At 38.8% G+C, this 13507-nt stretch overlaps 1 protein-coding gene across 1 annotated transcript; it reads right to left on the bottom strand.

The window, feature by feature from the left end:
- Positions 1-696: 696 nt before the first annotated feature.
- Positions 697-12130, bottom strand: sec22c (SEC22 homolog C, vesicle trafficking protein). Its single transcript, XM_049486009.1, has 7 exons — positions 11941-12130; positions 9942-10153; positions 8586-8749; positions 3518-3697; positions 2804-2922; positions 2627-2692; positions 697-1027 (listed from the first exon to the last, which is right to left on the bottom strand). The coding sequence occupies exons 2-7, from the start codon at positions 10121-10123 to the stop codon at positions 827-829; spliced, it is 912 nt and encodes a 303-aa protein (XP_049341966.1). The 5' UTR covers positions 10124-10153; positions 11941-12130; the 3' UTR covers positions 697-826.
- Between the last annotated feature and the right edge of the window lie 1377 nt (positions 12131-13507).

Genomic DNA, 13507 nt, shown 5'->3' with positions numbered 1-13507 from the left:
CATGTCCTGAAACATGTGTGTTGATATGTTGATTGGTATTGGTAACAAAAAAAAAAAAAAAAAAAGCACTTTGAAAAAAAAAGCATGTAAAACCTCTTGTTCAGCAATCAAATATGAGCATGGTAGTTTGACAAAATAATGATATAGTGAAACAATTATGTATGACTCTAAAGTAGGCCTGGAGAGCTCATTTTCTTAAAACGCATTTTTTTTAACTTTGATTAAAAAAATAACTGATTTAATTTTGGAGCATACTGAATGTATCTTTCTGGCTTCCAGAAACAGCTTGATTTACCTACAATTTTACGCACTTCTTTTCTGCATAGTGATTTTTATATGTTCTCATTATGTTATCACTGTTTATTATTTCTGGAAAAGGTTTTTTGAAAACTTTGCAAACAGTTTGTATTATTTAGAAGTTAATTATTTCCCAAAATAAGCAACTTATTATAATATTACTGAAGCAACAGTGACAGCCCAAGCTTATTAAAACCCGATATGCTCAGGACACTTGGAGGCCCCGATATGCTCAGGACACTTGGAGGCATTGTCTTGTTGATACTGGTGACAGTCAAAGTTCAGTCTTTGAAGGTAGTCTCTTCTTCAAGTCTTAAAAACCAAAGTGCGTATACACTGTTTTCCTGTTGCCACAGTCTCTTTGTATGACCTACCGATCGTTATTGTTCATTCTGTACATCTGTACATTTCCCAGTCCCACTTTATTAAGCCTAGCTCATTTTAAACCAGGCTGAGACACACTCTAAGAGTCACGTGTCCTACCTCATGACTGTTCAGAAGCAGCTCTAGAAGCTTCATGAGGGTTAACTCACACTCCAATGTCCGTAGCTCTGTCCAGCAGCTTGCGGTTGAGGGAGAGCAGTGTGGAGAGGCAGGCCACAGAAATGTGGAAGGCCAGCTGCCAGACATTCCTCAGGCCAAACAGGAAGATGTTGCATAGAAAGATGAGGGTCAGGAGGGTAAAGGACAGGGGCTTCTTTAGTGAGGAGTGGAATAAGTAGAGGTGACACTGTGTGAGAGAAAAAAAAACCAGGAATCTGGGTTGGCAGCTGCTTTCATTCAGGCTTCTATCTACTAAAAGTAGACAATACCAAAAGTTGTTTTGGGACAAATTGAACACCACCATTCCACACTGAATGTAGATGTGATTTCAGAAAAAACTGCTTGTATGGTCGTCCTGTAAAGATGACTGCAAGACCACAGCGCAGAATGATCAACGAGGTGAGGAAGAATCCTAGAGTGTCAGATAACGACTTACAGAAATCTCTGGCACATGCTGGAACATTTTTGTTGACAAATCTACAATAAGGAAAACATTAAAAAACAAGAATGGAGTTCATGGGAGGACACCACGGAGGAAGCCACTGCAGTCCAAAAAACTAATAATTACTGGATGTTTAAAGAGCACCTGGATGATTCACAGATGAAACCAAAATTGAGTTATGTGGAAGGAACAGACAGATATATCTATACAAATACTGCCGGTCACAATAATTACCTTGTACTGTGAGATGTATGATGTATTCCTAGTACACATATGGCAATGTGGATGGAGGAATGTTAATTGCCCGCACAACTTCAGAAATGAAAAGTCCCATCTTTCTTGCACCCACTATCAGGCCTCACTCAAACTTTGATCATTTAAAGTTGCCTTGCCATGAGCACACTGGGCAATGCAATGTCTCTCACAAGATAACACCTCACAACTTATACAGGTGTGAACACTTCATGATCAATTTACACACTGCTCTCTCATGACTTTTGGCAAAACATTGTGTAGGTAAACAATTTCTTTATAAGCAACTTAAATATTGTAGATATTTACATATTACATATTGCTAAATAGCATAAAAATGTTACATAATATTTTTGGGACAGTTTTCCCCAGACACAGATTAAGCCTGGCCTAAATTGAAACGCCAAAGATAAATCTCCATTGAAAATTCATTTAAGTCTAGAATTAGCCTTAATCTGTGTATTTGAAACTTGCCCTTTATGTCTTATTAAGAATAAAAACGAATACAAAAAAATGTAATACACTGGTTTGTAACTGCAAGGTCTCATGTTTATGTAAATGTTATAAATTCTTATGACTGTAAGTAGAATGACTGCAAGTGTAATCATTTACATTGTACCTATTCTTATTGGCATTTTAATCAAAAACACCTACAACATAGGTGCACCTTGAAGGATAGACCATATGTTGCTGCACAGTTTAGAACCTCTATGATGTCTTTTAGTGGAAAATACCACTGCAAAACAGATATTACTTAGTTAAGTATAGCAGTATCACTTTTAGTTTTAGTCATCTTTGTAATCAGCAGTCAGAGTCAGTTTTCGTTGGTGAACATACCAGAGATGAGATCAGTGTCACTCTTGTGTCAACAGCACCTGGTTACTGGTGGTCAGATCATGGTTCTTTTCCACTGATGAACATAGTGGGTAAATGGAAAACTAGGCAACAGATAGGCTGCACTTTGTATATCTACAAAACGCACCATGAGTGTAGCTAATAGGAAAGTGCAGCAAATAAAGTGGAAATGCAATGGATACTAATGGCAATAAGGGCAATAAGTAACTTCTATGAGGGAAATATTAAAGAACGTACCTGGAAAACACAACACACAAAGGCTGTAATAAATGCCACGACATTCCATATTCCTTCATAATCGTCCTGTAGAAAACATAACAACAATCACTGAGTTACCTAAATGAAAACACATACACTTATCAAAATGTAAAACACACAAAAAGAAGGTTAAAACAGTCCATAATTCTACATTACCTGAAAGGTGTATTCAATGAGGTGGACGCCCCTGATAAGGTTGAGGGCAGCACACATGATGTTGAGGATCAGCGACAGGATGCCAGGAGCTGAGACCGGCTCTAGTCTCTGATTCTGACCTTTAAAACCAGCAGGTTAATATGTTAAAAACTTTAGAGTTCCAACAGTGGTTTAAAACAGTGTTATGAAGAATTGTTCTTTCTTTATCTTGTGCTCCCCCTACAGTAAGGAAGTGTAATCTGTGCTTTTGAGAAGCTGAGAGAAACAGAACCATCAATAAAAGTTAATAAAGCTAATGAAGATGAACTGACACAGTAGAATGATATTACAGAATTTCACAGGACTAAGACTTACTAAGGAAAGGCTACGCAGTGTTATGAAGTTCTCCAGAGCCTTATCCTGCCTGCTTCACTAGAGTTACATAGCGCAGATAGCAGTGTGCCAACAAGGGAGTGGAATTTATAGAGTTGCTGTTCTCCCTATTACAACAGATCAGTGGATTGTTATATTTATTTTGTAAAATAAAATACTAACAGATAAAAATGCTACACTTTGTTGCTTTAATGTTTAAAGTACTGGAAGCTTACAGGCTTCGTTAGGGTATAATGCAAGCTGCATGCCTAAATGATCACTTCGACCTCAACCTATGCCTAAATATTTTTTCTGGGATTGCTGCATTTGGAGTAGGAGGAAATGGTGTGAACTGATACAAACCTGCGGCAGCTGCTTGATCAACGTGCCCATTAGCCACTCCATTAGTGAGCTGAACTTCCTCCATGGTGAGGACCTGAGGAGGGCTGAGCCTCAGCTCCTCCTGCACCTCAGCCAGCGTCACACCAAGAGAAGGTCCCCCACTCTGGTTATAGTGCTGCTTCAGTTTTTGAATGGTGCTGTCTGAGGCAGAAAAAAGGGACATGTGGAAAAACATTACAACCTCACACAAATTTAGTCTGCAGAGGGATGAGGAGGAATATGTCAACCCAATAAGTCAAAATCACAATAAAACTACTATGTTTGACAATTGCTACTGTCCCATGCTACAACATTATCACAATACTTGAGCCATGATCTATGTATTGCAATATATAAGATTTAGTGACAGGGTATTAGAGGGGGGTGTGGGTGGGGTGGGTACTGGAGTGCTATATTACCCAAAAACACACTAAATATACAGTTCTTAATGAAAACAGAAAAATCAGCATCAGCCTTTAAACATAACAGATGCTGTTACTGGCCGTGTGATGAGACACTTGTCAGGAGACGAGACGAGATACAATACTGGGTTAACAAGAAAGAAACAAGATAAGATTTTAACAATACATATTTATTTATTTGACTGAAACTCAAAAAATGGAAAAATGCAGGTACATTTTTAAATATTTTGTAAGTAATAATTTTGTATTGGATGAATTACATATGATTTATCATATGGTGGTTTTACCATAAACCCAACAAGTTATCTCCTTTATGATCTAACATGAGCCCCTTTAGTTGAAGTAGCTCAACAACACTAAACATTATCCTTACATTTTTAAATAATTCTTTAATAGCTGGTGAAGCTAATGTTATATATATATATATATATATATATATATATATATATATATATATATATATATATATATATATATATATATATATATACACTGCTCAAAAAAATAAAGGGAACACTCAAATAACACAATATAACTCCAAGTAAATCAAACTTCTGTGAAATTAAACTGTCCACTTAGGAAGCAACACTGATTGACAATCAATTTCACCTGCTGTTGTGCAAATGGAATAGACAACAGGTGGAAATTATTGGCAATTAGCAAGACACACTCAATAAAGGAGTGGTTCTGCAGGTGGGGACCACAGACCACTTCTCAGAACCTATGCTGTCTGGCTGATGTTTTGGTCAGTTTTGAATGTTGGTGGTGCTTTCACACTCGTGGTAGCATGAGACGGACTCTACAACCCACACAAGTGGCTCAGGTAGTGCAGCTCATCCAGGATGGCACATCAATGCGAGCTGTGGCAAGAAGGTTTGCTGTGTCTGTCAGCGTAGTGTCCAGAGGCTGGAGGCGCTACCAGGGGACAGGCCAGTACACCAGGAGATGTGGAGGAGGCCGTAGGAGGGCAACAACCCAGCAGCAGGACCGCTACCTCCGCCTTTGTGCAAGAAGGAACAGGAGGAGCACTGCCAGAGCCCTGCAAAATGACCTCCAGCAGGCCACAAATGTGCATGTGTCTGCACAAACGGTTAGAAACCGACTCCATGAGGATGGTTTGAGGGCCCGACGTCCACAGATGGGGGTTGTGCTCACAGCCCAACACCGTGCAGGACGCTTGGCATTTGCCAGAGAACACCAGGATTGGCAAATTCGCCACTGGCGCCTTGTGCTCCTCACAGATGAAAGCAGGTTCACACTGAGCACATGACAGACGTGACAGAGTCTGGAGACACCGTGGAGAGCGGTCTGCTGCCTGCAACATCCTTCAGCATGACCGGTTTGGCAGTGGGTCAGTAATGGTGTGGGGTGGCATTTCTTTGGAGGGCCGCACAGCCCTCCATGTGCTCACCAGAGGTAGCCTGACTGCCATTAGGTACCGAGATGAGATCCTCAGACCCCTTGTGAGACCATATGCTGGTGCGGTTGGCCCTGGGTTCCTCCTAATGCAGGACAATGCTAGACCTCATGTGGCTGAAGTGTGTCAGCAGTTCCTGCAAGATGAAGGCATTGAAGCTATGGACTGGCCCGCCCGTTCCCCAGACCTGAATCCGATTGAGCACATCTGGGACATCATGTCTCGCTCCATCCACCAACGTCACGTTGCACCACAGACTGTCCAGGAGTTGGCGGATGCTTTAGTCCAGGTCTGGGAGGAGATCCCTCAGGAGACCATCCGCCACCTCATCAGGAGCATGCCCAGGCGTTGTAGGGAGGTCATACAGGCACATGGAGGCCACACACAATACTGAGCCTCATTTTGACTTGTTTTAAGGACATTACATTAAAGTTGGATCAGCCTGTAGTGTGTTTTTTCACTTTAATTTTGTGTGTGGCTCCAAATCCAGGCCTCCATTGGTTAATAAATTTGATTTCCATTGATTATTTTTGTGTGATTTTGTTGTCAGCACATTCAACTTTGTACAGAACAAAGTATTCAATGAGAATATTTCATTCATTCAGATCTAGGATGTGTTATTTGAGTGTTCCCTTTATTTTTTTGAGCAGTGTAATATATATATATATTATTATTATTCTGATTTCAGTTCCACACTTGTTGGGTAATGAGTAGATTAGGCAGTATTCCAGGGGTATTTAATTAGAATTAAGTTTGGTCCAAACTGTTTGTGGGTTGTGGGTAGGGTTGCAACGGTATGAGATTTTCACGGTATGATAACCGTCTCGGAAAATACCGCGGTATCACGGTTATCACGGTATCACAGTTTGTTACATATATTATTAAACTGACCCTTAAAGAAATTACAACAAAGGTTTTTTGTTCAATTAACTATTTATTGTAGAAACTACACCATCAGGTGAAGGAAACCATGTTTTTCCACTACTCTTAAGGGCATTAAGAGTGTATATATATATATAAAAAAAGTTGGTATATAAGCAGATACTGCAGAAAGAGGGGATTTATTTCTGACATGATCCTCACAATAGAGATTTCTATTTTAAGGCTTTCACACCTTAAAACCTTCAACATATGAAAAACAGGCACGTCAGAATTTGAAAATTAACGCATGTAAATGAATGGCGTCTTTCACATCCAGTCCGGCCAGGACCTTTACACGGACACGTGAATCCATCGTAGCACGCACTTCACGCCTGTACCTGCGTGCCCAAATTTCGGATAACTCAGCGCTTTTGCGGGCGCTTACCGCATGGGTTGTGCACGACTACAAAGAAGTTTTATTTAGGTTATTTAGGTAAAATTATAAACTGAACACATACTTTGCGCTGCACAGCGGGGTGGTGTTCTCGGAGATGGGAGAACAGGTTTGATGTATTTCCTCCTTTAGCTGTGACTACGGCCACATTGATTACAAGCTTGTTGATTACAAGTCTGTTTTCAGGCTGTTTGAATGAGCGAAATATGATCAGAATTATGTTAATTAACACTAACATAGAAGCATAGAACTATTATTTAATAAAAATGATTTTTAAGAACAGCTAAACACAGTGCGGAGAAGTTCACGTGCGAGAGAGAGAGACACAGAGAGAGAGAGAGATTTGCGTGTTCTGATATGAGCTACTCACAGGTAAAGGTTCTATTTTATCTCCTCGTGCTCATTTTAGTCCAATTCATAATTCTGCAGTTTCTCAGTGTTTTCTGTCGTATTTTGCGGCTAGCGCGAGCGCTTACAACTAACACCGCGGACCGCGAGGTGCAGCCGCGCTGCCGCTGTTATGCCGAATCCGACTCCCTGCTCAATCCGACTCCCGCTTCGCGGACAGAATCGGCACAACACCTCCCGCTGTAGAACTGCGGGAGTGAAAACAGCGCTTATAAATAAGTTAGTTAAGTTTCACTTTCAGTTTTCGTTATTTGGTTCGTTTTCATTAACAATAATAATTGGTTACTTAGCATTAACATTGTGATTATCACACCAGAGCTTTATTTAAAAATAAAATATATAATTAAAAAACAGATGCCTACATCTCAGACTATTTTCTGGAGCCCAACCCGACCCGGCCCGAGGAATGTGGTGGGAAATCTCGGCCCGAACGGACCCGATTTCGGGTCGGTCCTCGGGTCAGGTCTGGTTCGGGCAGAGAATCTAAGCTCTAGTCTGATGCACTTTCTGCCATTCTCACCGCTGTGTGCTGAGTAGCTGAAGCGGAGCAGAGTTGCGCATGCGCGAGTGACTTTCTCCGCTGGCTTGCGTTTTACCGGTAATAAGCAAACACACACGGTATGATAACCGTGCATTTTAATACCACGGTATACCGTGAAACCGGTTACCGCTGCAACCCTAGTTGTGGGTAAAACTGATGGGGGAAGTTGCCAATGTTTTTTGTCCCCTGGGGGTTGCCATAGTTTTGAAGTAGGGTTGTTTTGGGAGCTCTTGCTGAGGAGTTCTGATCAGGTGGAGTAAAGTGGAATATTGGACAACCTCTGGGTCCAGACGCGGACCACAGTCCGCCTATTAGTGACCCCTGCACTATTCCATCCATCTGTTTCTGAGAATGACTCCTCTGACAGCAAATTGATGTTGTAATTGTGCCATCTTGTGGCTTAAGGCAGAAATGCATTTAGATCATAAGGTAATTCATATCCACTTGCAAAATTTGTTTTACTGTATCCTATTCATTTGATTGGAGAGGCTTGTTATATATGGTTGCTGATCTGTCTTTGTTATGTTCATAATAGAAAGGTTATAAATACAACCGCTGTAGTGGAAGAATGCAGCAAAGAAAAGTTCCAGCGGATCAAAAGAACATGCTTAACACAAAAAAAGATAATTCATAAATAATGATATGTGTGTTGGCTGCATTGTTCAAATAGGATTTCACACTGATATTGTAGAATTGTTTTGCTTTACTTATAATGTTAATCCATTCCAGATCAGCACTGATGAATCACAGTATTTATGTAAATTTAGCAAATTAAAGTAAATAACCATCTTATTAATGGGTCACTTATATATGTTAAATATATTAAATGTTCAATTATAATTATACTATTTTTTATCCATACTGGTCAGCCTCAGCATGAATATCCTGTGATTAAGTCCAGTTCATTTAATAAACTTGGCCACAAGCACATCCTTCTGCATACTCACCGAACTCTAGGAATGGATATGGCCGGGTTGCCAGGGCGACTGCTGAGTTGTCGAAGCTTGCGGTGAACTCCCAGCGGAGGTCTTCCAGGAAGCAGAAGGCCACAGCAACAGGGAGGCTGCATGCGCACACTGTCAAGTAGGCCACGCCCTCCGACGAGAGGAAGCTACAACACACAGAGAGGCCATTTAGTAAACAAATGACCCAACAGGGTGGGAGGAATGTTTTCTGGCTCTGTTCTGACCCCTCCACTGGATGTAAACAGAGCCATGCTTAAATGCAGACTTTCTTACAACTGCACACTGAGAACGCAGATTAATGAAACTAATTTCCAAAGTATTTTTTAGTGCAACACTGCAGGGGTTCTCAAACAGTTTAGATTATGTACCATCCAAATGAAAACTTCCTAGTACCACCTAAAAGTCACTTCACAGTCACATGTTCCATACACACACATTTATATAGGGTAGGACAGACGAGGCCTTCGCAAATCACTTCATCTATTTTGTAAGCGGCACTTCAAAACAGTGAAGAGATTTCTTCCATTTGCAATCTACAAGCGAGTATGAAAGAATGTTTCTCACAATATATTGAAAAGCTTAAGACAGAGGAAAACAACAGGGGTGTGGTGTAGTTACCTACGGAGTCTACATGGTATCTTCTTGAAGAATAGACAAAAAAATTAGTTCAGCATAGCTTGTGGAGTTCCACAGGGTTATGCTATAGGGCCCATCAAACTATTAAAAGTTAATAATTATGGTAATGTAGTAATTACAGTAAAGAACAGAGGTGTGAGTTTACATACAAAGTAAAAAAAATGGTTAGACACTAAACTAAAACATTAATTTTCCTAATGTCAAAATAACAGAAGAAAACAGATTTTAATTCTTACTATTTTTGGGTTCATGCAGCAAATTTGGAATGCTTTGCATACCACTGGTGGTACACACAGCTACCACAGTTTGAGAACCACTGTACTACTGCCTATGTTTGCTATGTGTGACTTTCATCTGTTAGATAAGTAAACAGTGAAACAGTGTGTTCCTGGGCTGATATTTATATGCTTGAATCAGCAATTACCCCAACCGCCCCAGCAGGTTCAGCCTTTTGTCACAAACAATGTAACAGGGAATGTATGATCTACATAGAGTGGGTAACAAGGTGTGTACACAATTAAGAGAGTTTAAGATATAGATCTTAACATTAAACACATATATAGAGAGGCTCTATAGTTAATGGTATTGATAGTTACTGTTACTGATTGTACTGACTGCTTGTGTATACTTAAGCATCATATATCATTTATCTACTTACAATCTATATAACATTTAAAGTGATTTTGTACACCAGTAACTCACTATATATGGAGCTCATGGCCCTTGATGATCCCTCTCTCAGGGAGCAAATTCAAGGACTTAGAAATGACTTTCAGCTGCTGCTTCCTCTCCTGAAGCTCTTTATTGTGCTGGAAGTCCGTGGAGGCAGAGAGAGGGAGTCCATCCCTGACCCGAACCACAAAGGCAAACAGAATCAGTGCCATGCTGCACACAGGCTTTTATGAAGACTCATTCTAAAAACCAGAGAGAGAGAGAGAGAGAGAGAGAGAGAGAGAAAAGACACACTTATTTACACAACTTATGTATACATCTAATAAGACATCTTGTTGCAGCTGTATAATGCATGAAATCACACAGACATGGAATGAAATGACAGATTGGCCACATTAACTCAGATAAACTCTTTGTATAATTTTAGTAACCAGAAAAGCATCACAGAATGCACATTATGTTACATTGAACCTTGAAGCAGATGTCATTTCTCTGCCAAGAACAGAATACTTGCTCTTTAAAACTAGATAGTTTAATAAGCATGCCAAATACTCCATTGTTATTTAATGTTCTTCACAAAGACAATATCTGAATTCAACAGGACACATTCTGAGACATTAGGGACAAGAATCTCAAAAAAGTGTTTTCAACATCTTGTGGAACCGAACCATGAAGAACTGAGAGCAAAGAAAGCCCTATTGTTGTATGTTGCCTAATAAAATACTGGACTATGGTATATTAAAGAGCAGGCTTTTCTTTTTTATGTATATATTATTTTCAAAGACTACTACTGTCAATAAAAGTGATTAGTTGAGTAGTTATCAATATATATATATATTTTTTTTATTTTGGAGCACTACCCTACAGACAATTATGTGCTTTTGCTTGTTGTCTAATTAAAGTTTTTATTACAGACTTCTTTTATACACTTTACAACAGACACAGGGCAAATTAACAGGTATGTAGAAAATTACATTCAGGACGTAGTCTTTATTCTTCATTATTTTGCCTTTTATTTTTCATACTGAGATTTCCCATGATGCATTGTTAAAGCAGTAGGTTAGCTTGCAACACAGCTGCTAGAACATGAACAGTTTATAACCCCAACTGCACATAATCAGCAGGTTGCACAAACCTCAGTATAGATAATAATGGGGATATACAGAACCAGTCAAAGGTTTGGACACACCTTCTTATTCAACGTGTTTCTATATTTCTTTATTCAGTTCATTTTCTACTTTGTAGATTAAAGATATGAAATCAATTAACATAAGGGACACATGGAATTATGTAGTAAACAAAAGTGTTTAGTCTCCACAATCCAATTTGAGGTGATTTGGGATGAGCTGGAGCTTCACAACGAGAAAAAAGCAGTTACTATTGTTCAGCACCTTTAGCAACTCCTTCAAAACGCTGAGAAAACTATTCCAGGTGACTCTATCTCATGAAGACACCGAAATAAAAATACTAAGAGTGTGAAGATCTGTCTTTAAAGCTAAATGTGTCCACTTACCTAATAATTCCACATGTTCATGTGTAACTGCAATGAAGTCTTCAATATTAAATTTACAATGTAAAAAAGCATAAAAAGAAAGAAAACACACTGAATGAAAAGAGATGCGTCCAAACGTTTGACTGGCACTGTAAGTTATGCTGCATTTGTCTCCACTTGCATCAACAAGATAGCTAACTAACTAGCTATAGTTAAAAGCATGTTTTTTTACAACTACATGCTATATATATAGTCCCCTTGAACCACAGCTACAGAGAGCCTCAGAAACATATAATCAAACTCATATTACTTTACACAAATTTATTGATGAGTTATTGGTAATAGCTGGTGTTTAGAACCAGGGTTCTTAGTTCATTTTATATAATGTGATGATATTATTACTGCATTAGTTCATTTATTTTTTTCTTTCTTTAAATGTTTATATGTATAAAAGTCCCCTTGTACTCAGTGTTGAAGAGTCCAGGGAGTGATTAGCTAGCTGTTGTTAGCAGGTGCACAGATATAACCATCACTTACCTCGTACTTTCTGGATTTAGCTCTTTTTATTCAACACTCCAGAAGCGGAAGACAGCGTATTAAGTTGTACACAGCCGCTACAGCGCTGTAAGAACCGAAACATGTCACCTAATCCCGATATTCGTGATTATAATTGAGCAACGCCATCAGATAAACACGAACAACGGGGTGAAACTCCGCCATGGAATGAATGCTTTGTCTATTTCAAAATAAAAGCCCCTTTTATACCGTGCCGTTAAAAGTCCTAGGAAATACAATTCATAAATGTCAGTTTAGCTTTCATTTTTACTTTCTCAGTAAAAGTTCTTAATTTCAGTTCATGTCAGATGTTATAAGTATCAGATGTTAGTTGGTGTGTGTGTTATTTGTGGCACATGTTCCATTCGTTCATCTCCTAATGTGTTTAGATAGGTTAGTTTGTTTCTAAAAATATAGTTTTGGCCTTTACTCGTTCAGTCAGAGCCGCTTTATGGAGAGACTAACCTTATCAGAAAATTAGTATAACCGCTAGAGGGAGCCCGCGAGAGAGTCCTTAATGAATGGGGTGAATTGAGCTAAAAGGCTAAAAACTCAAAATCAAATTATTCACTAACCACTTGACCAGAATATTCATTTAATTTCCGAAAGTAGAATAAAATATTTAACTAAAAAAATTAAAATAAAACCTTTCTATATGTTTTCGTGTTTCTGGGGGGTTCGGGGGAGTGGGGAGGAATTTCTGATCTGCTTATAGTGATGTGTCTCTTGTACCAGGGTACACAGACACATCATCCTCGCCTGTAGCACAGTTGAACCAGAGAGAGCGCAGCAGGGGCAGAAAGGACCGTGATAAAATGTTTTATTACTTCAAGGAAACACATTTCAGCTTTTAATGGAAAAAATATGGTTTAGGGTTTAGTGGCTCTTTATACAAAACTTAAAGTGGTCCTTCTACTAAAATCAATTTTTTAGTGCCCTTTGTAAAATACAAAAGGTCTATGGAACACCACCAGTGAAGTACAGTTGAGATAGGTAGGTGTGTGTTTATAAAACAGTTATGTTTACACTAGTTCAAAGTAAAAATTCTATGGATTTTTGAATTTTCATAAGCAAAAGCCGAAATCCAATCGTTTCTCCCCCTCACTCCTCCACCGGAATAAAGCGTGGTAATACTTGATCACCGGAGCAATTTTTTCACCAAAAACAAGTCACATCGCATTTATTCATACTTGAGACTATAGCTAGACATTTTTAATAAAAATAAAATTATTACAAAAATGATGGAATGAGACCTTTAAGGGATTACTTAGCTAGGGGAACTTCAATAATGAAGGGGACATTTAAGGGTTTATGGTGATTTTCATTAAGAAAGCCCTTAGAAAAGACTTATCTTTAAGGAAAGGTTGATGTTGATCTTAGGGAAATAATTCATTTTAGTTGGTTTATGCAAGTTTCAGGGCTTTAAAAATGATGACTTCATTACTGAAACATTTTATTATTTTTTGAACAAATGAGTAAAATTTTCAGTATAAAAATTATCAAAATATATAAATGTATAAATAAATGATTTTGCTCAATTGCTCCATTA

Source organism: Astyanax mexicanus, chromosome 1 (genome assembly GCF_023375975.1).
Source record: "Astyanax mexicanus isolate ESR-SI-001 chromosome 1, AstMex3_surface, whole genome shotgun sequence".
In the NCBI taxonomy this organism is placed as follows: Eukaryota; Metazoa; Chordata; class Actinopteri; order Characiformes; family Acestrorhamphidae; genus Astyanax; species Astyanax mexicanus.
This window is presented reverse-complemented; position numbering and strand designations above follow the sequence as displayed.